Source organism: Doryrhamphus excisus, chromosome 17 (genome assembly GCF_030265055.1).
Source record: "Doryrhamphus excisus isolate RoL2022-K1 chromosome 17, RoL_Dexc_1.0, whole genome shotgun sequence".
NCBI lineage: Eukaryota > Metazoa > Chordata > Actinopteri > Syngnathiformes > Syngnathidae > Doryrhamphus > Doryrhamphus excisus.
The window spans coordinates 8677736-8703698 of NC_080482.1; the positions used below are offsets into that span (position 1 = coordinate 8677736).

General features: G+C 40.6%; 3 protein-coding genes across 8 annotated transcripts; 1 reads left to right on the forward strand and 2 right to left on the reverse strand.

Moving 5' to 3' along the window:
- Positions 1-2534: 2534 nt before the first annotated feature.
- cxcr3.1 (chemokine (C-X-C motif) receptor 3, tandem duplicate 1) lies at positions 2535-8117 on the forward strand. Its single transcript, XM_058053118.1, has 3 exons — positions 2535-2590; positions 3458-3850; positions 7093-8117. The coding sequence occupies exons 1-3, from the start codon at positions 2570-2572 to the stop codon at positions 7801-7803; spliced, it is 1125 nt and encodes a 374-aa protein (XP_057909101.1). The 5' UTR covers positions 2535-2569; the 3' UTR covers positions 7804-8117.
- Positions 2798-18412, reverse strand: LOC131105225 (C-X-C chemokine receptor type 3-like). Of its 6 annotated transcripts, none has more exons than XR_009119907.1 (8): positions 18009-18408; positions 15097-15454; positions 12680-13508; positions 9575-9624; positions 8137-8217; positions 7615-7799; positions 7078-7538; positions 2801-3839 (listed from the first exon to the last, which is right to left on the reverse strand). XR_009119907.1 is itself a non-coding variant. In XM_058053122.1 (3 exons), exons 2-3 carry the CDS (start codon positions 15445-15447, stop codon positions 12762-12764), a joined length of 1098 nt encoding a protein of 365 aa, XP_057909105.1. In that variant the 5' UTR covers positions 15448-15476; positions 18009-18412; the 3' UTR covers positions 9643-12761. The 6 variants fall into 6 exon arrangements, 2 of the variants coding, with proteins under 2 accessions (XP_057909105.1, XP_057909103.1); XR_009119906.1 differs by having other exon boundaries at positions 7615-7812; XR_009119905.1 differs by having other exon boundaries at positions 2798-3839; positions 7147-7538; positions 7615-8217.
- Positions 18413-19391: 979 nt separating this feature from the next.
- Positions 19392-23494, reverse strand: cxcr3.2 (chemokine (C-X-C motif) receptor 3, tandem duplicate 2). Its single transcript, XM_058053119.1, has 2 exons — positions 23222-23494; positions 19392-22254 (listed from the first exon to the last, which is right to left on the reverse strand). The coding sequence occupies exons 1-2, from the start codon at positions 23255-23257 to the stop codon at positions 21166-21168; spliced, it is 1125 nt and encodes a 374-aa protein (XP_057909102.1). The 5' UTR covers positions 23258-23494; the 3' UTR covers positions 19392-21165.
- Between the last annotated feature and the right edge of the window lie 2469 nt (positions 23495-25963).

Sequence of the window (25963 nt, forward strand, 5' to 3'; positions counted from 1 at the left end):
TTGGATGGTCATATCACCTCATACTTCAGTACAAGGTACATTATTAAAAAAAAAAAAAAACCTTAAACTGTATTATGGAAAGCAGGAAGTGAACAAATGAAACAGTTACTGATTGTAAAAGTAAACTGTATTATGGAAAGCAGGAAGTGAACAAATGTAACAGTTAATGATTGTAAAAGTACCGGATGGAGGGGTAGGATTCAATAAGCTTTGCTTCTTCCTACTCCTTTTGGACATGTGGAACTGTGAACTGATTATGTGATGCATTCAATTGTAATCTGATGCATGAAATAAAACCCTTACCATTACCATAAGCGGTATAGACAATGAATGGATGAATGGATGGACATCCTACACAATCACACAGTGTTCATGTCATGTTTAGTGGGTTTAAAAGTTCACCCCTCACAGGCCAGGTGCTTGCACACCCCCGTCAAAGTCAGTGCTGCAAAACAAGAAGTGGAGACGAGAAGGTGCGAAAAAAACAGGAACACGCTCAAAAAAGCAATTTTGCAAAGAAGAAAGGAAACTAGCACAATGGCAGTTGCAGCTGTCAGGTCTACACGTGAGTACTGAGAAAATATACAATAAAAAACAAAATTCTGATTTAATAAAAATAGCTAAATACTATGGAAGCACGTTTCTGCCACTGACAAAAAAGTTATCCCAATGGTAAGTCATAATTAGGTGATAAAAAGTCAAAATTATGAGATAAAAAAAAATGATATCAAAAGTCTAAATTATGAGATAAGAAAGTCCTAATTATAAGATTCATTCATTCATTTTCTAGCGCTTATCCTCACAAGGGTCGTGGGGGGTGCTGGAGCCTATCCCAGCTGTCTTCAGGTGAGAGGCGGGGTACACCCTGGACTGGTCGCCAGCCAATCACAGGGCACATATAGACAAACAACCATTCACACTCACATTCATACCTATGGACAATTTGGAGTCGCCAATTAACCTAGCATGTTTTTGGAATGTGGGAGGAAACCGGAGTACCCGGAAAAAAACCCACGCATGCACGGGGAGAACATGCAAACTCCACACAGAGAGGTCTGTGCACTAACCACTTGACCGCCGTGCAGTGGGTATCCAACTGAACAAGAATGCGACCAAGAAAAACTCATTACACATGTAGCAAACCTCGAACATTTACAAAAGACACATAGTACACCCACACACAATTGTGTTGCCATTTTTCTCTCCTAATTATGATTTCATATCTCGTAATTTTGAAGTTTTATCTCATAATTTTGACTTTTTATCTCATAATTATGACTTGCCATTGGGATAACTTTTTTTTCTTCAGTGGCGGAAACGGGCTTCCATATAATACACTCCTACAAAGTGTATAAACAATGCCTAACTGGACCATATAATGCATGCAACATAATACAATACACTATTGTATTTCCACCATGTAGAAAATACAGCCTTATGTAACATAATCTAAGATAGTAAAGACATCACAGCCTATCATAGCAATCTAAAGGTGCCTTGGCAATCATTCATTCATTCATTCATTCATTTTCTCCTGCTTTTTCCTCAAAAGGGGCGCGGGGGGGCTGGAGCCTATCCCAGCTGTCTTTGGGCGAGAGGCGGGGTACACCCTGGACTGGTCGCCAGCCAATCACAGGGCACATATAGACAAACAACCATTCACACTCACATTCATACCTATGGACAATTTGGAGTCGCCAATTAACCTAGCATGTTTTTGGAATGTGGGAGGAAACCGGAGTACCCGGAGAAAACCCACGCATGCACGGGGAGAACATGCAAACTCCACACAGAGATGGCCGAGGGTGGAATTGAACCCTGGTCTCCAAGCTGTGAGGTCTGCGCGCTAACCACTAGACCGCCTTGGCAATCAATTCTATTTTATTTAGCTGGGATAGGCTCCAGCTCACCTGTGACCCGACTGAGAACAAGCTGTGTAGAAAATGTATGGACGGACTTTTATTAGGAGTAGTAGTATTAGTATTAGTATTAGTACTAGTTTCTGTGATTGACTGGCGACCAGACCGGTTTACCCTGCCTCTTGCCTGAAGCCAGCTGGGATAGGCTCCAGCATATCTCTGACCCAAATGAGAACAAGCAGTATAGAAATGGATGAATGGATTATTATTAGGAGTAGTAGTATTAATACTATTGTCTTATTATTATTATAATAAGGGATTGGGTGGGGCATTATTATTAGCAGTAGACATATCATCATGCTTATCATTTAATTTACCGATTAATTCATAAAATCAAAAAGAGATGTACATTAAATATGTGCACATAATAAATTCAATGCATATATAGTATATGCATATACATGTATTTTTGTTTTAAAAGTAACCAAATGGCTAAAGGTAAATAAAAATCTAATAACTAATTAATTACACCTATGTTTCTGCCCATTGCTTAATGTTATATCTACTAAGTTTGCAAAAGAATTTGCATGCATGAACCTCAGCACGTCTGCTTTCACTAGTGGGTTTTTTTGTATAACCTCAAGCCGCCTCTTTTTGCAGGATAGACACGTTGCAAGTTCTCCAGTGCTACGTTCTGCTGTGTGAAGACAATGTCTGCTAATTTCAATCTGGTAAGTTATTATCGAGTCTAACAATATTTTGTATTACTCTTTCCTATACGTTCCTATTTTATAATTCTTGTCAATAATATGGATCAGCGTCTAGCTCACAGAAAGTTCAGCTGTAAGCTGAAAGAAAGAATGAAACCAATCAAAAAGAAACATGCCTTTACAACGCAAGAATGTCCACTTTTGAATAAGACATGATGACATGAGACATATTCATTAACTAATGTGTAGTGGAGTAGCTGTTTGTAATATTTGGACCTCTCATGTCGGCAACAATAAGATTAAGATTAAGATTAAGATATGCCTTTATTCGTCCCTCAGTGGGGAAATTTGTATTGCACAGCAGCAAGAGTACAGAATCAGTTAAGCAGTACAAAATACACAATATAGAAAAATAAACAATATAACGACTCAAGTATTAACAAAAATCACCAGTTTTTCCCAGAGTTATATACAATACAGTATGTAGATAATATGAGACGAGATGATATATATGACCAGTCTATACACTGAGATCTTGCTAGTGAGTTAATATGAGGCATTATAGAAATACTTCACATAGAACTTAATATATTGCATTTAGAGCCTTAATATTGCACATGGAGGTTGATCAGATAATAAGGTTGATCAATAAATAAATAAATAAAATTTAATAAATATAAATAATAAATCAGGCAAACCAAAACATTACAAAAGTGTAAAAATGTTTCCACCTGCTGCAAAATTAGTTTCTGTCCTAATATGAAAGCACAAAAGAACTTGCATTATTGTTATGTGACAGATGTTATTTTTACAAGTGAGTTTAAGGCTCCACAGCGCCCCCACGTGTTTAAATAAAATCACCACAAAAGGAAGTGTATTGTTCTCTAGGCCTCTCTTCTGGAAAGTGGTGAAGCAGTTACCTATGACATGGACGACTGGCTCTTCGATGGCATCAATCTCCAAGAAACAAACACCTCCGACCCCAACAATTTGAGCTCCAGCGTGTGTGACCTGAAGGAGGGCCGGCAGTTCGAGGCGGTCTTCATCCCGGTTCTTTACTCTGTGGCCTTGGTGGTGGGCATCCCAGGGAACGGGGTGCTTCTGGGTGTTCTGGCTCGAAGCAGGAAGAGCTGGAGTGTGACGGACACCTTCATTCTCCATTTAGCCATGGCTGATGTGCTGCTGCTGGTCACGCTGCCCCTGTGGACCGCACAGGACGCCCAAGGGGCCGGGTGGACGTTTGGTACTCCTCTTTGCAAGATCACTGGCTCTGTTTTTACGGTATGACATATCCAATAGACAGATGAAATTACAGATGGACAGATAGACAGATAGACTTATCAATGAATAGACAGATTTACAGACTGATCGATTACATAATGATGGACTGAAGGGGACACAGACTGAACAACATCCTGTTGTAAAGATGGACTGACAGAATGATGGATGGACAGACTGAAACCCACATAGGCTGCTTGACAGAACGAAAGGTACATGGACAGACTGACTGGATGGATGGATGGATGGACGGATGGGAGGTTTGTATTGACAAAATTGATGCACTGACTAACTGACAACTAGAACAACTGATTGATTAATGAATGAACAGATGGATGGACAGACGGATTGATGGATAGAAAGACTGAGAGAAAGACTGGTGATCAGGTGGACCAACAAAGAGACAGATAGATCAACGACGGGAAGCTATAGATAGACGGAATCAATGGATACGCAGGATGACGGATAGATCATTGAACACAAGGGCGGATGGATGGAAAGGCTGGATGGACGGACCAAAGGATAGCATTGACTGATTGACAGACTGAAGAACGGACAGATGGATAGAAGGATAGGTTGACAAACAAACAAATCAACAGACTCACAGACAGAAATGAAAGGTCAGTTGGACTGACAGAATTGATGCGCTGACTAACTAACTGACTGAGAGCTAGAAGGACTGATTGATTAATGAATGGACAGACGGATTGATGGATAGAAAGACTGAGAAAAAGACTGGTGATCAGGTGGACCGACAAATAGACAGATAGATCAACGACGGGAAGCTATAGATAGACGGAATCAATGGATACGCAGGATGACGGATAGATCATTGAACACAAGGGCGGATGGATGGAAAGGCTGGATGGACGGACCAAAGGATAGCATTGACTGATTGACAGACTGAAGAACGGACAGATGGATAGAAGGATAGGTTGACAAACAAACAAATCAACAGACTCACAGACAGAAATTAAAGGTCAGTTGGACTGACAGAATTGATGCGCTGACTAACTGACAGCTAGAAGGACTGATTGATTAATGAATGGACAGATGGATGGACGGACAAATAGTTACAGTAAGTTGACGGATTGATGGATAGAAGGATAGGTTGACAGACAAACAAATCAACAGACTCACAGACAGAAATGAAAGGTCAGTTGGACTGACAGAATTGATGCTCTGACTAACTAACTGACAATGAGAAGAACTGATTGATTAATGAATGGACAGATGGATGGACAGACAGACAAATAGTTACAGTAAGTTGCCGGATTGATGGATAGAAAGACTGAGAGAAAGACTGGTAATCAGGTGGACCGAAAAATAGACAGATCAACGACGGGAAGCTATAGATAGACGGAATCAATGGATACGCAGGATGGCGGATAGATCATTGACCAGAGAGGCGGATGGACGGAAAGGCTCGATGGACGGACAAAAGGATAGCATTGACTGATTGACAGACTGAAGAACGGACAGATGGATAGAAGGATAGGTTGACAGACAAACAAAATCAACAGACTCACAGACAGAAATGAAAGGTCAGTTGGACTGACATAATTGATGCGCTGACTAACTAACTAACTGAGAGCTAGAAGGACTGATTGATTAATGAATGGACAGATGGATGGACAGACGGATTGATGGATAGAAAGACTGAGAAAAAGACTGGTAATCAGGTGGATCGACAAATCGACAGATAGATCAACAGACTGAATGACAGACGGGAAGCTATAGATAGACGGAATCAATAGATACGCAGGATGACGGATAGATCATTGGCGGATAGCATAGGATAGCATTGACTGATTGACAGACTGAAGAACGGACAGATGGATAGAAGGATAGGTTGACCGACAAACAAATCAAAAGACTCACAGACAGAAATGAAAGGTCAGTTGGACTGACAGAATTGATGCACTGACTAACTAACTGACAGCTAGAAGGATTGATTGATTAATGAATGGACAGATGGATGGACGGATGGATTGATGGATAGAAAGACTGGTGATCAGGTGGACCGACAAATAGACAGATAGATCAACGACGGGAAGCTATAGATAGACGGAATCAATGGATACGCAGGATGACGGATAGATCATTGACCAGAGAGGCGGATGGACGGAAAGGCTGGATGAACGGACAAAAGGATAGCATTGACTGATTGACAGACTGAAAAACGGATGGATGGATAGAAGGATAGGTTGACCGACAAACAAATCAACAGAATCACAGACAGAAATGAAAGGTCAGTTGGACTGACAGAATTGATGCGCTGACTAACTAACTAACTAACTAACTAACTAACTAACTAACTAACTGACAGCTCGAAGGACTGATTGATTAATGAATGGACAGATGGATGGACAGACGGATTGATGGATAGAAAGACTGAGAGAAAGACTGGTGATCAGGTGGACCGACAAATAGACAGATAGATCAACAGACTGAATGACAGACGGGAAGCTATAGATAGACGGAATCAATGGATACGCAGGATGACGGATAGATCATTGACCAGAGAGGCGGATGGACGGAAAGGCTGGATGGACGGACAAAAGGATAGCATTGACTGATTGACAGACTGAAGAACGGACAGATGGATAGAAGAATAGGTTGACAGACAAACAAATCAACAGACAGAAATGAAAGGTCAGTTGGACTGACATAATTGATGCGCTGACTAACTAACTAACTGACAGCTAGAAGGACTGATTGATTAATGAATGGACAGATGGATGGACAGACGGATTGATGGATAGAAAGACTGAGAGAAAGGCTGGTGATCAGGTGGACCGACAAATAGACAGATAGATCAACGACGGGAAGCTATAGATAGACGGAATCAATGGATACGCAGGATGACGGATAGATCATTGACCAGAGAGGCGGATGGACGGAAAGGCTGGATGGACGGACAAAAGGATAGCATTGACTGATTGACAGACTGAAAAACGGATGGATGGATAGAAGGATAGGTTGACCGACAAACAAATCAACAGAATCACAGACAGAAATGAAAGGTCAGTTGGACTGACAGATGTATGAACTGATTAACGGACTAATGAATGGCGGACAGACAGGATTGATGAATGGACAATTGGACACACAAATCAACAAATCGAAGGGCCAACAAACAGTCAGCTAAACATGTAGACCTGAGACTGATCAACATATGGACAAATTGAAAGACAGATATACGTATATAAATGATTTCAGAGGCATACCCTTTCATTTTTCAGATCAACTTCTACTGTGGTATTTTCCTGCTGGCTTGCATCAGCCTGGACCGCTACCTGTCCATCGTCCACGCCACCCAGATGTACTCCCGCAGAAAACCCCGCTTCATCCAGGCCAGCTGCCTGGCAGTCTGGCTCTTGTCGTTCTTCCTCTCTGTCCCTGATTGGATCTTCCTGGAAGCTGTGAAAGACGCCAGGCGGGACAAAACAGAATGCATCCGCAACGTCTCGGAGTCCTGGCATCTGGCCTCGCGCCTCCTTTACCACATAGCAGGCTTCCTCCTGCCCTCACTGGTTCTGGTCTTCTGCTACTCATGCATCCTGCAACGGCTGCGCTGCGGATCGCAGGGCCTCCAGAAACAGAGAGCTTTCAGGGTCATCGCCGCCGTGGTGGTGGTCTTCTTCATCTGCTGGGCACCGTACAACATCACCCTCATGGTGGACACCGCCTTTTCGGGAGATAACAGTTGTGAGTTCAGAGCATCTCTGGGGAAGGCTATGATCATCACCCCCACTATCGGTTACCTCCATTGCAGCCTCAACCCCGTCCTGTATGCCTTTGTCGGCGTCAAGTTCCGTCGCCAGCTCCTGGACATCCTAAGGGCTTTGGTCTGCAAGCCCAAGCAGCGCATCAAACTCCAGTCGGCTGTGAGTACCAGGAGAAGCTCATTGTGGTCCAACTCCGGGGAGACTTCCAACTCCCTGGTTATCTGAGACAGAAGCCTACACAGAACTTCATCAAAACTATGGAATACTATAAACTAATAGTTCTTCTTCTGTTGCTCTTCTTTGTTTGGACTTCACGCAACCTCCTATTGCTTCTTCTGAGTTTATTTGTAGTAGAAATACAACATTGTTTGCTTACCTTCTAAAACAATGTCTTAGTGTACATTTAAACTGTGTACCATATATACACACATGTATATAATACTATATTGTGACACCTCATATACTGTATATTATTGATTCCCAAATCATAGTTTAAGTGGTACATGGGCTCCATCTAGTGACACAACAATTTTACAAATAAAATTATACTATACATACTGTATGCATCAATCTATTTTCTGTACTGCTTATCCTCATTAGGGTCGCTGGTATGCTGGAGCCTATCCCAAGAGGTACACCCTGGCAGGGCACATGGAGACAGCATAAACAGCATAAACTTATATTAAATAATATATATGTATATATATATATATATATATATATATATATATAAGTAAATTAATCTAAAGTCATAATGTTATATTATGAAGAACAAAACAACAAATAAAATACATTTTGGAGAATCAGGTTATTTTTATGAGATTTTAATTATTACAATAATTATTTTAATTATTACAAGAATAAGAACTGTAATATTATGAGGAAAAATAATTGTATATTAATAGTATATATAACATACATAATAATCTATATATAAATGTTATAAAATATATTATATAAATATATAATATAAAAATGATATATATATTCTCTATAATAATAATTACATATTAAACTCACATTTATCTTATTATTATGAAAGAAAAAAATACTTCTATCATAACATGAAAACAATTAGGTTGCGGAAAAAGTTACAATGTTCCGAGAAAAAGGTCAAACTATTAAGAGAAAAAAGTCATATTTAAAAGAGAAAACAAGTCACAATTTTACAAGAATGAACTTATTATATTAAGACGGAAAATAATGACTTTTTAGTAGCATAGAGTTAAAAAAGTCATTATTTATATTTATTTATTATATATACACACATATATATTGGTAAATTAATCTAAAGTCATAATATTATGAAGAACAAAACAACAAATAAAATACATTTTGGAGAATTAGGTTATTATTTTTATGACATTTTAATTATTACAAGAATAAGAACTGTAATATTATGAGGAATATTAAAAGTATATTAATAGTATATAAAATATACATAAGAATCCATGTATAAATATTATAATAAAATATATTATATATAAATATATAATAATAATAATTATATATATTCTCCATAATAATAATTACATATTAAATTCACATTCATCTTATTATTATGAAAGAAAAATACTTTTTATCACAATATGAAAACAATTAGTTGGAAAAAGTTACAATGTTCAGAGAAAAAGGTCAAACTATTAAGAGAAAAAAGTCATATTTAAAAGAGAAAACAAGTCACAATTTTACAAGAATGAACTGACAGAAAATAATGACTTTTTAGTAGCATAGAGTTAAAAAAAAAGTCATTATTTAAATTAAAAAAAGTACTATTATGAGAAACAAACAACATGTGTTCAAGTTAACATAATAATGTTTATGTTTGTGTGCAGTAAGAGTGGGTACATGGCGCCAGGTCAAATGTCTGAAGGGGAACCACTGCTCTAGGGGCACATACTGTTATGACATCTTTTTTTTTTTTAAATCACAATAACATTAGTCAGAAGGAAAAGCGACAGTGCAGTAGTTGTATGTCTTTGCATTGACAGCTCACCTTACAAATCAGGTTGATCTGGTTGTGCTGTAAAGATGTCGGGCAAGTCTCTACAAACAGACAGGGAGTCAACATGAAGAAGCTTTTAATAGTCTGGAGCAGACTAACCCTTTGTCTCACCGTCACAAGACCGATGATATCACAACATATACTGTACGTGACAACCTGAATTGTGCAGACTGAAAAACATGTTGAAACAAAAGAGTGGAAAAAAAAAACTGGAATTGCCAAGGGAAATCCCCTTGTAGTCACACACTAAAACATGCATGTTGCATAAATTATTGCTTTATGGAAACGACCGGGTGACTTTGTTATCACAGATATTAACACTGATAAGGACTTAAAAAGTTTATCTTATGGACACTGAAGTGACATTTAGTGACAAATTAAGTAAAACTGTCCAGCGATACAAATCTACAAACTCAAAATATTAATAATGGCACCCACACATCATTTTTTTTCAATATGTTACCACATTTACTGTGTTGAATAATAACATTTATGGACCTCTAGTGAGAGTCATAACATTCCAAAGATGCCTAAGTAATTCATCCAAGCATGAAAGTGCTTTGTCATGCTGCCAGAAATACTCTTTCATAACAATCCTGGCGTTTACGCTAGAGTGGAGCTCTTCTTACTTTCACTAATAAAACATGGATATACCGACATACTGTGTACAGGTAAGATAGTTGACGAACGGACGGACAAATTATTTCAAAAAAATGTTCAAAAAAGTCCCCAAAAAAAGGACAGAATTGTGCATATTCAGGTTAACACAATACATGGATGGATGAATTGAATGGTAATCAAAGAATACACATACACACAGTACATGGTACATACAGTAATCCCTCATTTATACTAGTTAATTGGTTCCAGATGAGACTGTGATAAGTGAATATCCACAAATAAGATTCTTCCCTTATTATTGAATATTTTCATGGTTATGGCGTAGAAAAACTATTTACGATTTTCCAAATACATTTTTTTTACATTATTAGAGCCTTTTAGACACCCCATCATCACGCAATATAATACTTATACACATGTGTGTTGCTATGAATATGTTCCGGTGTTCGGCAGAATCTGACATCAGGATTCAGAGTTGAGTTTTAACTTATAATGTCGTCAATAGTGCTGTCAAAAATAGTGCGTTAACGGTGGTGACTTCAGTGATTTCATTAATTAACATTTTTAATGTAATTAACACATGCGCACATTGTGAAGACACCTCTCTCTGTTATGACAGGTGGAGTGACAATAGTGTCCCTGCAGAGTCTGACACTCTTTTGTAACTTATTCTGACCTGAACACATCAACAATTCCAATCAGCAATTCCAACACCAAATATGCATCTCCGACTTCCAAACACGTCTCTAGACCTCCCTGAAAGGACACTTCCTCATTGTCACATGGAGCATGTTCAGGGACACTCCGAACATCTTTATGATGTGTGTATATTTGGTCGAAATAAAAAACAAACAAACTTATCACTCACTAAGAAGTGTCTTTGAACGCAACCCCACATGGCTCATCATACCTGTTAAAGTATGATTCAATTGTTCTGTTCTACTACTATTACAGAGACTAGTGCCTCGGGTTTGAATCTCCACTAGTAAGCATCATCAGTATTCATCAGGAAGAGCATCCGGGAATACAAAGAGCTCAAGCCCAAACTCAGTATGCGGATCAAAAAGATCCGCTATGGCAACTCCGTAATCAGGAAAAAAAAAAGCCGAAAGAAATAAACAAAGACATTCGTGGTATCACTCAGCACAATTCAAATTTAAAATATAATAAAATTGACCTCTTTGTTCATAAAACACAATAAAAAGGGCATATTTGAAAACTGTGATAAGTTAGATTTAATGTTTTAATGATTTGATCGGTTGTTCCGATCAAGTCTGGTGCTTGTCTCACCGAACAATTACTGACACCCGGTGGCCGATGTAGAATATTACAGTCACAATTTGAATGGGTCTACTTAATTCCTTGTATTTGTATTTTAGTTAATTTAGCTATTTTTATGATTGAATAGGTTGAATTTAGGCAAATTAAATATACACATTTTTGGACTAACAATAGGCCGTATTCAACCACAAAAAAATTATGATTTATTAATTATTATATATATGAAAACGCGTGATTGAGACATTAATTACACAGTAAAACGATACAATAATTGCCTGAAAGTGTTATCAAAGTTGGTGAGTGGTTAGCGTGCAGGCCACACAGCTAAGAGACCCAAGTTCAATTCCACATTCGGCCATCTCTGTGTGGAGTTTGCATGTTCTCCCTGTGCATGCGTGGGTTTTCTCCGGGTACTCCGGTTTCCTCCCACATTCCAAAAACATGCTAGGTTAATTGGTGACTCCAAATTGTCCATAGGTATGAATGTGAGTGTGAATGGTTGTTTGTCTATATGTGCCCTGTGATTGGCTGGCGACCAGTCCAGGGTCAAAGACAGCTGGGATAGGCTCCAGCACCCCCGTGACCTTCATGAGGATAAGTGGTAGAAAAATAAATGGCTGGTCTCACCACAGTTTTGTATACCTTTCCTTTCATTTAAGGGCCTCGAACATGTAATAATGTCCCTCTGATGTACTCCATCCTGATCCTATCCATCCTGGTCACTCCCAATCAGAACCTCAACCTCCTCAGTTGCACTCTCTCTAAACCTTGTGACCCTTGTAAAGATAAACGGTAGAAAATGGGTTGTCAAAGTTTATCGCTAACCCACAAACCAAAAATCCAACTTCTCTACCTTATGGGGATGTTTATGAATTACAGTTCTTTTGACACGAAACGCCTTTAATTCATTAAGAAGCAGACACTATTTATGGCTCGTGTCCGGATCTCCAGTATATTTATAAGCACAGAAAATAAAAATACGACCCCTTGCCGTGCACACCCTGCCACCCAAGCAATGACAATGAGATATTGTCTTGATTAAACCATGCAATGACCTTATTTTGGGGCGTATAAATGTAACAGCAGCAACTCCGACAGTTAAAAAAATAGGCATTAAAACGTGTGTACAAATGTAACAATGTGGTAACAGTACTTCAATAAATTACATGCTATTAAAAGTCATTTTATAAATACCCATTTTAAGTCATCCTGCTCTTCCTCGGAAAGCAAATGACGCGCCGTCGGTGAGCGCATTGAAAGGTTTAGTCAATCACCGCTATGAGTCACAGGACATCTTTGACTGCTCCACACTTGCAACCTGTTTAAGCTCCTCCTCCTCGGGTTTCTGCTCGGGAAGGGCGTCCTCGCCGACGCCCAGCTGCCACACTGACCCCTTGGGTTCAACTTTTGCGCAACTCATCACCGCCAGCGTCCACTTCCTGAAATTTGTGCAAAGTCCGAGGCACAGCAGCGGCCTGAGGCATGCGTGGACGCAACCCAACACCGCCGTGGCCGTTAAAGATGTTCTTGTGGAGCTTTTAGTAGATAAACCGTTTTCTTTTCTTGTCTTGTCGCTGCTGAAGGTGTCCACCATGAGAGTGACGTTATACGGCATCCAGCAGAAATAGAAGACGCCCACCAGGATAAGCATGGCGACAGCTGTCTTCTGCTTTTTGAGGCTTTTGGGCGAACGCTGGAGCCACGGCAGTAAACACGAGCAGCCGATAACAATTGTAGCGGCCATGCTAAGAACATGGTGAGGGAGACGTGACGCTAGTTTTAAGTCGTCGGGATAGAGGCTGGGAACGCATTGGGTCCAATCCTCCTTCCATGGATGGGGCTCCAACACCAGGAAGAACCAGTCGGGGATGGTGAGGAGCAGGGAGACGATCCACGCAAACAAACAGCTGAGGTGAGTCAACCAGGGGTTTTTGTGAGAGAACAACGGTTTGGCATGAACCTCCGACAGGTAGCGGTCCAAGCAGATGACGGCTAGGAGGAAGATCCCACAGAAGAAGTTGAGCTGGAAAGAAAGACAGAAAAGTCACACACAAACACAAACATGAACACTTTCACTTTCATTTCATCCCCATCGGGTGCCCCTTCCTCGAAATGCACTTAACTTTCATTTTCATTCTCTGTCAGTTGCACTGCAGAAGATAAGAATTTGAATATTCTTCAGGAGTTATCAATATAGCATTTCTTTCTTTTCATAACAAAGAACCTTAGTACAGGAATGAACCAAAGTACTTCATATTTATCTTCAGTGAAATACAGCTGGTACATTTCATCATATTTGCCTGTTTGCATACAAATATAATGCAAATGTCACGATGAGAAATAAGAGCTATGTAAAACTTGTGGCTAACGACTCGCATCACATGTCTATCTGTCCCTATACTGATCAAAATATACTGCAAAGCGTCAACAGCAGTACAAGACTAGTACATGAGAAAATGACTTCATTAATTGTATTCAGTTGTCATATCATGGGGCTGCATGGTGTGAAAGTGGTTAGCACACATGCCTCACAGCTAGGAGACCCGAGTTCAATTCCACACTCAGCCATCTCTATGTGGAGTTTGCATGTTCTCCCCGTGCATGCGTGGGTTTTCTCCGGGTACTCCGGTTTCCTCCCACATTCCAAAAACATGCTAGGTTAATTGGTGACTCCAAATTGTCCATAGGTATGAATGTGAGTGTGAATGGTTGTTTGTTTATATGTGCCCTGTGATTGGCTGGCGACCAGTCCAGAGTCTAAGACAGCTGGGATAGGCTCCAGCACCCCGCGACCCTTGTGAGGATAAGTGAGGGTCGCGGGGGTGCTGGAGCCTATCCCAGCTGTCTTCGGGCGAGAGGCGGGGTACACATTGGACTGGTCGCCAGCCAATCACAGGGCACATATAGACAAACAACCATTCACACTCACATTCATACCTATGGACAATTTGGAGTCACCAATTAACCTAGCATGTTTTTGGAATGTGGGAGGAAACCGGAGTACCCGGAGAAAACACACGCATGCACGGGGAGAACATGCAAACTCCACACAGAGATGGAATTGAACTCGGGTTTCCTAGCTGTGTGGCCTGCACGCTTACCACTCAACCAACTTTGATAACACTTTCAGGCAATTATTGTATTGTTTTAACCGTGTAATTATCGTCTCAATCACGCGTTTTCATATATATAATAATTAATAAATCATAATTTTTTTGTGGTTGAATACGGCTTATTATTAGTCCAAACATGTATATATTTAATTTGCCTAAATTCAACCTATTCAATCATAAAAAACAGCTAAATTGACCAAAATACAAATACAAGGAATTAAGTAGACCCATTCAAATTGTGAATGTAGTATTCTACACCGGCCACTGGGTGTCAGTAATTGTTCGGACTTTAATTAAAACATTAAATCTAACTTATCACAGTTTTCAAATGATTTCATTATGAATGGGGAGAACATGCAAACTCCACATTGAGATGGCGGTGGAATTGAACTCCAGTTTCCTAGCTGTGAGGCCTGCGCGCTAACCACTCGTCCACCGAATTAAACATGTCTTCTTTCACACACATACACAGTATACTGCAATCACTTAGCAACGTACCTTAAAAAGAACTCCAGTGATCTTGCAGAGTGCAAGGCCCACACACCATCCGCAACTTTGCGACGCCTGTGCGGCCAACAGCGGCAGCGTTATCAAGAGCAGGACATCGGCGACACTCAGATGGAGGACGAAGGTGTCCGATATCCTCCATGCACGCTTCTTCTTCTGCGCCAGAAACGCTAGAAGAAGTCCGTTCCCCAGCAGGCCGATGACCAACACTACCGAGTACACTAGCGGAATCCACACCGCCCGGCCGCGTCGGTACTCAAAGTCGTCGTCTGTGTACACGTAGTCGTCGTCATAGTCATAGCTGGTGTTCAGGCGGAATAGGCCATCCAGATTGATGTCCATGTTGGTTCTGCAGATGTGGAGACACCGCCCTTCTCTTGTTAAAATATGCTTCAAAAACAACAGCTGCAACGGTTCAACCTTCCCCTTGAGTGTGTCAAATGAATTTTTTGAGAGCCTCCGGCCCTTTAAAGAAAACAAGCCGAGATCTCACATGGTACGATGTCATCGGGTGAGGCAACAGGCGAGTGGGTTCAAACGGAAGTTCCCCAGCGTCACAAACACACAGTGAATGGACAGTGACAGAAGGATCTTCTGCTTTTCAGTCCAGATGAGGTAGATGTTAATGTCATGGGTAATCTGTGTCATGAATGGCATATACGGTGTTCCCTTGTTTTTAGCGCGTGGGATGGGTTCCCAAAATAGCCCATAATAGGTGAAATCCGTGAAGTAGCCAACTAGTATTATATATGTTTTAAGGCTTAAAACCCTTGACCATATACCTCATACATTTTTCTCCGACAAGCATTAACATTTGCTCACATTTTACATGTCAATGATCAGGGACTCACCAATATTTCATTAATCAGCTGTAGCGTTTTTGTATCCTTGTTAAAACACATTGCTCTTACATTGTATTTTAATCCTTCTCCTCGTCCTCCATGAATCAAAGATGAATTTACAGTAACTTCTGCCTTCCTTTAGCATATACAGTAAACCTCGGATATATCGGACTCGGATATATCGGAAATTCGCTCACAACGGACAGATAAAAAAGAACCAATTTTTCTGTAATGCATTTCCAATAAAAATTCATTGCATATATCCGATTTTTTATAACGGATTTCGCCTATTTCAGACAAAATCTCCAGTCCCGTTCCAATGCATTTCCATTAAATTTCCCTCGCATATATCGGATGGCCGCATCGTGGCGCTCCGATTCGCCGAATCGTGACAGGCCGCTATACGATGTCATTTGCAGCGTTTGCAGCGTTGCCTGCGCGTCCAGGTACATTGGAAACATAGTCAAGGAAGTGCCTTTTTATAACGGATAAAATCCGATTTACGCATATACCGGATATAAATCCGATATATGCGTAAAACGGACATTTTCCGGTATACGCATATAACAGATTTCGCTTATATCGGACAAAACCAGTGGGAACAATTGAATCCGATATATCCGAGGTTTACTGTATCATCATATACAACAGGAAACACAGCAGTGGTGATTAATAATATATATAGCCAGTCAGAAATCAGAACACCATATTTTCCCTTAGCCAATCAGGAAAATTGTGGCTCTATATTCACCTGGCTACAGATACTGTGATGAACACGGCTGGACACCACAACCGCTACAGGTAGCAGTAGTAAATATAATAACAGACATACAACAGAGCACCGATAGAATACTCTAATAAACCACAAGGATGCAGAACACAATATGCACTCATATTCTGTAGAAGAAAAAAAATTGCAGTTTAAAAAGCGAGGCGGCAAAATGTGTTCTCCCATGTGTGCATGGGTTTTTTTTCCGGGTACTCCCGTTTCCTCCCACATTCCAATTAACATGCATGCTAGGTTAATTATCAACTGTAATTGTCCATAGGTATGAATGTGAGTGTGAATGGTTGTTTGTCTATATGTGCCCTGTGATTGGCTGGCGACCAGTCCAGGGTGTACCCCGCCTCTCGCCCGAAACCACTTCCACACAGAATGAGAGGAGAACATTTTCACTCTATGATGTAACATTACAGATGCCTAGTGACAACAATAGTACCTATAACTTGTGATATAATATAATTAATGTAATTAATATTTTTGATTAACAATAAAAACATCCGGGCTGGGAGGCCAGGGTTCAATTCCACCCTCGGCCATCTCTGTGTGGAGTTTGCATGTTCTCCCCGTGCATGCGTGGGTTTTCTCCGGGTACTCCTGTTTCCTCCCACATTCCAAAAACATGCTAGGTTAATTGGTGACTCCAAATTGTCCATAGGTATGAATGTGAGTGTGAATGGTTGTTTGTTTATATGTGCCCTGTGATTGGCTGGCGACCAGTTCAGTGTGTACCCCGCCTCTCGCCAGAAGACAGCTGGGATAGGCTCCAGCATATGAGAATGGATGGATGTTTTGAGAAGTCAAACTATTCAATGAAGGGGCCCCAGCAGCTCAGCAGGACTACATCAGACCAGAACTGGACTCGCGGGACCAAGTGGTGTGTGTGAATGCTATGAATGCAACTTGATTTCACTTCCTGTCGTCAGTAGTCAGTAATGAAAAGAAAAAGCTAAATAAAAAGCATAGGAGTTCATTTCTTGACAATCACGGACCTAAAGTGCTATCAAATAATTTTGTGTGACTTTAGTGTTGTATTTATACCAAAAACGTACCACTGTATTATTTGTTTAAAAACACTTAGTAGTATGAAAGTTGAACAACATTCCACCTTACTTTTAAAATATTAAATACTATCCCAACACTGCTTATTCACTTACTTTATGTTGCTTTTTTATTCCATTTTCTTCCAAAAAGTAATTTAAACGAACATTAAATTGTGCACAATGCAGGCAAACAGTGCGACGTTTGTTTCAAAAGCAAATAAAGCACGCTTGGCTTACCTTCAACAGAATATGTAAACCTTGCAGCCTTGATGATCGATGCTGGTAAAAATAGAAAACAGGAAAATGCACTTCTTTTTCTCTCTCCGGAACACGCACACGCTTGGCTCGTTCAAACGCAATACTTTCGTGTTGTTTTGTTGGGAGGCTGCATCTTAAATCCAGCAGAAAAACGAAACCAGGTTGAAAGCGGATAGTAGTTGCAATGTGAATCCGCGCTGTTTTACACTCGCGATCAAAACAACTCAAAACGTAGAAAATTAGAGCAGCAGATCACAATTTGACTTGATTCAAATCTGTAGCGACGGCACCAAATGACTAATGATTAGTATGAACTAATTCTAGTCAACAAACGTCACCCCGACCGCGGACTGCCTGCACCACAATGCCAGCATAAGCATGAACGCAGCAGAAAAACAGACACTTTTCAAAATAAAACCCAGTCAACGTATATTCACGAAAATTAACACGTTAACTAACTCTATTTTGAATCATGCTCCCTTATAAATTGTATAAAAGTCTGTAAAATGACACCACAAAACAATTTATCGTCTTGATAAGAAATGTCGATCGATAAGAGTTATATTCTGAAGACAATTTCTTAACTTCCGAATACAAGAAACGATTGCTTGCCTCGTGAATGAACAACAAAGCACTGCACCAGAAGCTTTTGTCCACTAGAGGACGCACTTTGTCCTCTCCTTAAAAATACAGACAATACCCCATGCATCCGTCGTTTATGTCACTTATCTTTAGAATAGAATGTCATATAGTATAATTAAAATATATAATCAATATTATATATTGTATTGTGTGTAACCGAGCAGCTAAAGATTGTCTCTAATATTGTAGAAGCGCAGTGGGAACAAAAGCTCAGAATGCAGGAGACACGTTTGTTCTACCTGCTTGTCTCTCTACTCAATTCTTTCAAGCTACCTCAATACACACATTTCCGGCCTTCAAAATAACAGCACATCCTGTGAGGGGGTACAAAATAAGAGCGTCACAAAAAGTGCTTATTGTGATATAACATAATACAATACATTCAAATATAATTTAATAATGGCTCCAAACCATGTCTTTTATAGTGCTAACCATTGCGCCCGCCAAAAAACAGGGATAGTGGCAGCTATATTAAAATACAGTATAGATTACGGGATGAGAGTATGTCACAATAAATATTCCGAAACAAGAGTTTGCTTTATTGTAAACATATTTACAAATCTTAAATTCATAATTCATAAATGAGTCACATGAATGTTTTTTTGCAGCACAAAACTTTTCCTAACATTTGAAGCTGTGAAGAAATGTCTAAAGTAGCACAAAATAGGGAAGCAGAACAGAGAGAACCTGATTTACCCCCCCCCCCCCCCCCACACACACACACACAATACTGAGAAAGCTTTCCTGGTGTAAATTCTGATAATATTTCTTTGCTTTGCCAGGGGTCTCCAACCTTTTTAAGAAATGTGTGTGTCTAAACAACAACACATGATATTATTATGATACACATATTGCGTCTTTTCCACAGTGAGGTCCTATCCCCGTCAAATGGGGTTGCAAATGTTACAAAGGTGATTTAAACCAGGCGTGATTGTTCATTGATGGATTCGATTTGAAGTCAATTAGACTCCACAGTCTCCATTTCGTTGAATACTCTGGTTTCTTTTTGATGAAGAGCCTATCCCAGCTGTCTTCGGGCGAGAGACGGGATACACCCTGGACTGGTCGCCAGCCAATCACAGGGCACATATAGACAAACAACCATTCACACTCACATTCATACCTATGGACAATTTGGAGTCACCAATTAACCTAGCATGTTTTTGGAATGTGGGAGAAAACCGGAGTACCCGGAGAAAACATGCAAACTCCACACAGAGATGGCCGAGGGTGGACTTGAATCCTGGTATCCTAACTGTGAGGTATGCACGCTAACCACTCCACTACCGTGCAGCCCGGATGTTTTTATTGTTAATAAAAAATGTTAATTACATTAATTAAATAATATATCACAAGTTATATGTAGTATTGTTGTCACTAGGCATCTGTAATGTTACATGATGAAGTGAAAATGTTCTCTCATTCAGTGTGGAAGTGGTACGTTTTTGGCATCATACTTTGTCTTTCTCTTGTCTCACTTTGTTTGAAAAATATTCTTAAGTTTAGAATAGTAAATAGAATAGTAAATTGGCGAGGCCCTCTCGCCCGAAGACAGCTGGGATAGGCTCCAGCACCCCCACTACCCTTGTGAGGATAAGCGGTAGAAAATGAATGAATGAATGAAATTGGTGAGGCTAACTATTTAGCTCGGTAGCATCTTATGCTAATGGTGGTATCTCTTCTGTCCCTGCAGGGATCCCGTAGCCTGCTCAATGTGGCGTGAACCAAGAATAATGAACGTGACTATAGGGGTGTTATTTCTTGTCTACAGGGCTCTAATTCATTTATTTTCTACCGCTTTTTCCTCACAAGGGTCGCGGGGGTGCTGGAGCCTATCCCAGCTGTCTTCAGGCGATAGGCTGGGTACACCCTGGACTGGTCGCCAGCCAATCACAGGGCACATATAGACAAACAACCATTCACACTCACATTCATACCTATGGACAATTTGGAGTCGCCAATTAACCTTGCATGTTTTTGGAATGTGGGAGGAATCCGGAGTACCCGGAGAAAACCCACGCATGCACAGGGAGAACATGCGAACTACACACAGGGATGGTCGAGTGTGGAATTGAACCCTGGTCTCCTAGCTGTGAGGTCTACTAACCACTCAACCGCTGTGCAGCCTGGCTCTAATAATGTTAAAATCAAAAAGATGTTTTCTATGCTCTAACTCGTTTATTCATATTGAATCCTACTTCACGGAAATTCACTTATCCTGGTTGGGTCTGGAACCAATTAACAGTGATAAATGAGGGACTGCTGTAGAGGAGGCTATTGAAAGATGGGAAGGAGACTGAAAGATGGGGCTTGGTCGATTTTCAAGTGAACCCTCGTGGATTTTGAAATGTGAACCAAATGGGAATGCCGCCAACTAATGGGGCACTGCCCCAAAGAGACAACGTTGTGCAGTGGAAAAAAGGCCATGATTATTTGGCCCTTCTAAAGAATGGTTGGAGAGCGACCTGTTGGAGACCCCTGCTCTAACCCGCCATCACCCCATGACAGAATATGAGGTGTTCTCGCTCTCGGCAGAACTGTACAAGCTTGTTTTCCGCCTCCTGTCCTTCCATTCGTCCATGCCGAGCCAGCCTCTCGCTCCGAGCAACCCTTTGAACATCCGAGCCATCTCCCTACGGAACTTGACCCCTACGAAACCGTACAGCAGCGGGTTCAGAGCGCAATGAGACAGCCCTACACTCTCGGTGACCATTATCCCGATGTCCACAATGCGACCAAACTGGCACCCCCCGGCCACTAGCCCCAGCCTCTGCAGACTGTCAGTCAACTGGAAGCAGTTGTAAGGCGCCCAGCAAAACACAAAGACGGACACCAGGGACACAATGAGACGCAGGGACTTGCGTTTTTGCCGACGGGTGGCGTTGCACAGTGACCGGAAGATCTGGATATAGCAGTAAAGCATGATCAGGAGCGGGAGTCCGAATCCCAGAATCACGCTGACGAGCTGCAGGCTCACTTGCCACTGCATGGGGTTCTCCATGAACCAAACCTGGCACACTAGCATCCCTCGCTGACCCATGATGTCCACTTCCCCCACTTGTTTAAATGCTATGTCAATGCCGCCCAGGACCAAGCAGGCGACCCAGATGAGACCGCAGGCGATCTGCGCCTGGCAGGTGCTACGCTTCCAGCTGGAGCTGACGGCATGAACGATGGCCAGGTAGCGGTCGAAGCTGATGCAAGCCAGGAAGAGAATTCCGCTGTAGCGGTTGAGGGAGAAAAGAGCCCCGGAGATCTTGCAGGCGAGCTCGCCGAACACCCACTGGTGGGCCCATTGCACGGCGAACAGTGGGAGTGTGAAGGCTAGCAGCAAGTCGGAAATGGCCAGGTGGAGGAGGAAGGTGTCAGTCAGGGTGAAGGAACAGGCGCCGCCGCGGGAGATGCGGTAGCGTCGGATCACGCACAGTACGAGTGCGTTGCCCACCACGGCCAGGAAGAAGACGAGGCTGTAGACGACGGGGAGGTATCTCTGGGCAAACGTATAGACGTCCTCATGGTGGCAGGGGGCTGCGTACGTCTTGCTGGTTTCATAGGACGAGGTGTAATTATCATACTCGAAAAACTGGCAGACAGGAAGGATACACAAGTCAGTAGGATGATTCAAATACTACATGGTATTCAGAATGTACGCAGTATCTATGGAGTACTTATCCCGACAATGTTCTTTTTGATGTTCCACGTTAATTACCCTTGTATTTGCCTGACTTCCAGGTTCTCCTACGACGTCTACTCAGATAACATAGCAGGCGTGGCTTTTACATGTCTATTATTTTCATTAACCAATGGGGCAGTGACAATCGAGCCCCATTAAATCCGCCTGGCAACAAGTGGAGACAATGCAAAATATAATTTTAAAATACTAATTTTAGGTGTAGGGATGTTTTAAAGATGATCAAAACAAACTGAAGAACATTAGTGAAATTTTCAGTGACATTAAATTATGATTTAACTGGTATGTTAAATTATGGTAATTACATTTTCACTATTTCACATTTTATACTTTTCGAAATAAACTTTAACGAAATAAAAATTGTAAACCATGTAGAGACATGTTAAAGTAGATAAAAACAAATCATATAATCTATGTTAAATTTAAATTGAATTATATTTGATTTATTATATTTGATTTATATTTATATTTGATTATATTTGTGATTTAATATAAATATTTTACTCAAGTAAGAAAAAAATTCAAATTTTCAAATTAAAACATTTAAAATTCCTAACCATAAAAACACATTTTTTTAATATTATATTTGAGCATATGCCTGATATTTATTTTCATGAGGTATTATGAAAAAATATTGTTAAATGTATTTATAGTGTATTTATAATTTATTTTATGTATAATTGATTGCATTGGCTGCAGTGTTACATGGTGTTATGCTTACTTCATTCAAACAATTAACAAAACTGGATTTCTAGCATTGATATTTCATCGTTCAGGGGAAAAAAATTGCACTAAACTGACTTTCAATCATTGATTTGTATAGAATTTTCTTATTTGCATGTATGCCAAAGCCACTTACCCAGTAGTCTTCTGTGGTTGCCATAAATTCATCCATGCTTGCAAGCTACAATGTGGAGCATCAACATATGAAGCAAAAAAAAAAAATCACAACTGTTTTTTAACATGCACGTCTCAGACAAAAGAAGAAGTTTCCATTTCGGGAACCGAATCCTCACACGTTTTTTAAGACAGATGCAAACATAGCCGCCGTATAGGAATGGATGAGTGTCTTTAGGAAATTGTGACACCACGCTTGGCATCAGTCGACTTGAAAAACCTTCTTTAGGTCAGACGGACACCGTGTGACTGATGTATGTGTGGAGAGGAAAAGAAATGCTCCACATAGTATCATTTTGAACAGGAACATAACAGCTGTATGCCAAATGTCATAAAATTGAGCTGTTAAATGACACCACAATACAAAAAAAATCAAATGAAATAATAAATGAAACTAGAAAATTCCCACAGGAATTTTGATGGGCATGCAACCTGTGCTGTGAACCTCGGGCCAGGTGTCTGCTGTGCCATGACGCCGTGGCCGAATTACATTAGGAATTTAGCCAGAAAGCTAACATGCTAACAGTATGCTAGCACCAAACGTGCAGAGAAAACATTATCATTCAATGTATATATAGGCCTTGAAACAGGATTAAAATTCCTAAATGCTAACAGTTAGCATGGTGGCACCTAGCAAGATAGCATTAAGTGGTGAAGTGCCTAGGCAGTTCCATAGTGTCCATACATCATGCCGTGTGTGAATTTTTATTTACATATGCATCAAAAAATAAAAATGCTAACAGTTAGCATGGTAGCATCTAGCAAAAAAGCAACAAGTCCCAAAAGTGTTAAGGCAGTCCCATCATGTCCCTACATCATGCCATGAGTGCATTTGCCTTTAGACATGAGTAAATTATCTAAAATGCTAACATGCTAACGGTTATCATTCTGGCACCTAGCAAGATAGCATTAAGTGGTGAAGTGCCAAGGCAGTTCCATAGTGTCCATACATCATGCCATGTGTAAATTTCTATTTACATATGCATAAAAAAGTAAAAATGCTAAAATGCTAACAGTTAGCATAGTAGCATCTAGCAAAAAAAGCAACAAGTCCCAAAAGTGTTAAGGCAGTCCCATTGTGTCCCTACATCATGCCATGTGTGTATTTGCCTTTAGACATGAGTAAATTAGCTAAAATGCTACCATGCTAACGGTTATCATGCTGGCACCTAGCAAGAGAGCCTCAGATACCGAAAGTGCCAAGGCTGTCCGATAACCTCCCTGCATAATGCCATGCGTGTATTTGCCTTTACACATGAGTCAATTAGCTTAAATGCTAGCATGCTAGCAATTAGCAACATAGCATCAAGTAGTGAAAGTGGTCACACCCCTGTGGTGTCATGTGTTGTTTTACAATTGCATGCAGCACTTGCATTCTCACTTCTTTCTATGCTCACAACAGCATGTTGGTTAGAGGAAAGTTGTGTTTTCCCCATTTTTGCACATAGCTAGCACATAGGAGCATGTACGTCAGGAGGTGTTTCAAACTGAGAAGAAGAAGGACAAAGTATGAAGTCAAAAATTTCCTCTTCCACACAGAATGAGATGATCGCTTTTTCCTCCCATATACTCCATCATGTCATGTCAGACATGCCATGGCTTTCCTTGATCCTCAGTGCCATGCCATGTCTCCCTACTGTGTGTGATGGTGTGTGTGTGTGTGTGTGTGTGTGTCTAGGGTGGAGGGTGGGAGGGAGGGGATTTCTTTTGTTTCTTTGTTTTCTTTTTAATTGTGGTAATTGTTTTAATTCTGTAAAGCACTTTGTGTTGCATGTCTTTGCAGGAAAAGTGTTATACAAATAAAGTTGATTTGATTTGACTCCTGCATGTTCTCCCCGTGCCTGCGTGGGTTTTCTCCGGGTACTCCGGTTTCCTCCCACATTCCAAAAACATGCTAGGTTAATTGGCGACTCCAAATTGTCCGTAGGTATGAATGTGAGTGTGAATGGTTGTTTGTCTATATGTGCCCTGTGATTGGCTGGCGACCAGTCCAGGGTGTACCCCGCCTCTCGCCCGAAGACAGCTGGGATAGGCTCCAGCACCCCCGCGACCCTTGTGAGGAAAAGCGGCAAAAAAATGAATGAATGAATGAATGATTTGACTCCATGCAGTGTGAAGCTAATGTAAGTCATGTCTCATCACAGTAGCATTCGACATGTGAGGAGTGTATTATACGTATGACAATATTTATTCATTCATTCATTCATTCATTCATTCATTTTCTACCGCTTTTTCCTCACGAGGGTCGCGGGGGGTGCTGGAGCCTATCCCAGCTGACAATATAATGGGAAAAAAATTATATCTGGATTTCTCTGTGACAAACTTATTACAACAAGAGGTCAACACAAGGTGTGCTCTTTGCACATCTAAAGAGGTTAAATGTGTTTATACATAGAGCAAAATAAAAATGAAAAAAAAAAACAGCGTGTGTGAAAATGTTGCTTATAAACCACAGACAAAAATATGCCGACTCAGCAGCCCAGGTTCACCAAAGCACTGCTTTACACTTTCCGGGCAGTGTTGAGTCATGAATGTTTTGTTTTTTTTCCTCTTACTTCCACAAATCAGACACGAAAGATTAATGTTTGAAAAACATTCAAACATCTATTCTGTCAAAGTGTGAGGAACTGAATCGCCTTGTGGTGACTTTTTTTTTTTGTCCCGACAGAGGGTCTTCTGGTGAAGTCTATTCTTGTGCAATAGC

Coding starts and splice junctions, on each gene's coding strand:
- cxcr3.1 (XM_058053118.1), top strand. CDS start 2,570: ATGTCTGCTAATTTCAATCTG. Junction 2,591..3,457: donor TGTCTGCTAATTTCAATCTG/GTAAGTTATTAT, acceptor ATTGTTCTCTAG/GCCTCTCTTCTGGAAAGTGG. Junction 3,851..7,092: donor TCACTGGCTCTGTTTTTACG/GTATGACATATC, acceptor TTCATTTTTCAG/ATCAACTTCTACTGTGGTAT.
- LOC131105225 (XM_058053122.1), bottom strand. CDS start 15,447: ATGGACATCAATCTGGATGGCCTATTCCGCCTGAACACCAGCTATGAC. Junction 13,509..15,096: donor TCACTGGAGTTCTTTTTAAG/GTACGTTGCTAA, acceptor CTTTCTTTCCAG/CTCAACTTCTTCTGTGGGAT.
- cxcr3.2 (XM_058053119.1), bottom strand. CDS start 23,257: ATGGATGAATTTATGGCAACCACAGAAGACTACTGG. Junction 22,255..23,221: donor CAACCACAGAAGACTACTGG/GTAAGTGGCTTT, acceptor CCTGTCTGCCAG/TTTTTCGAGTATGATAATTA.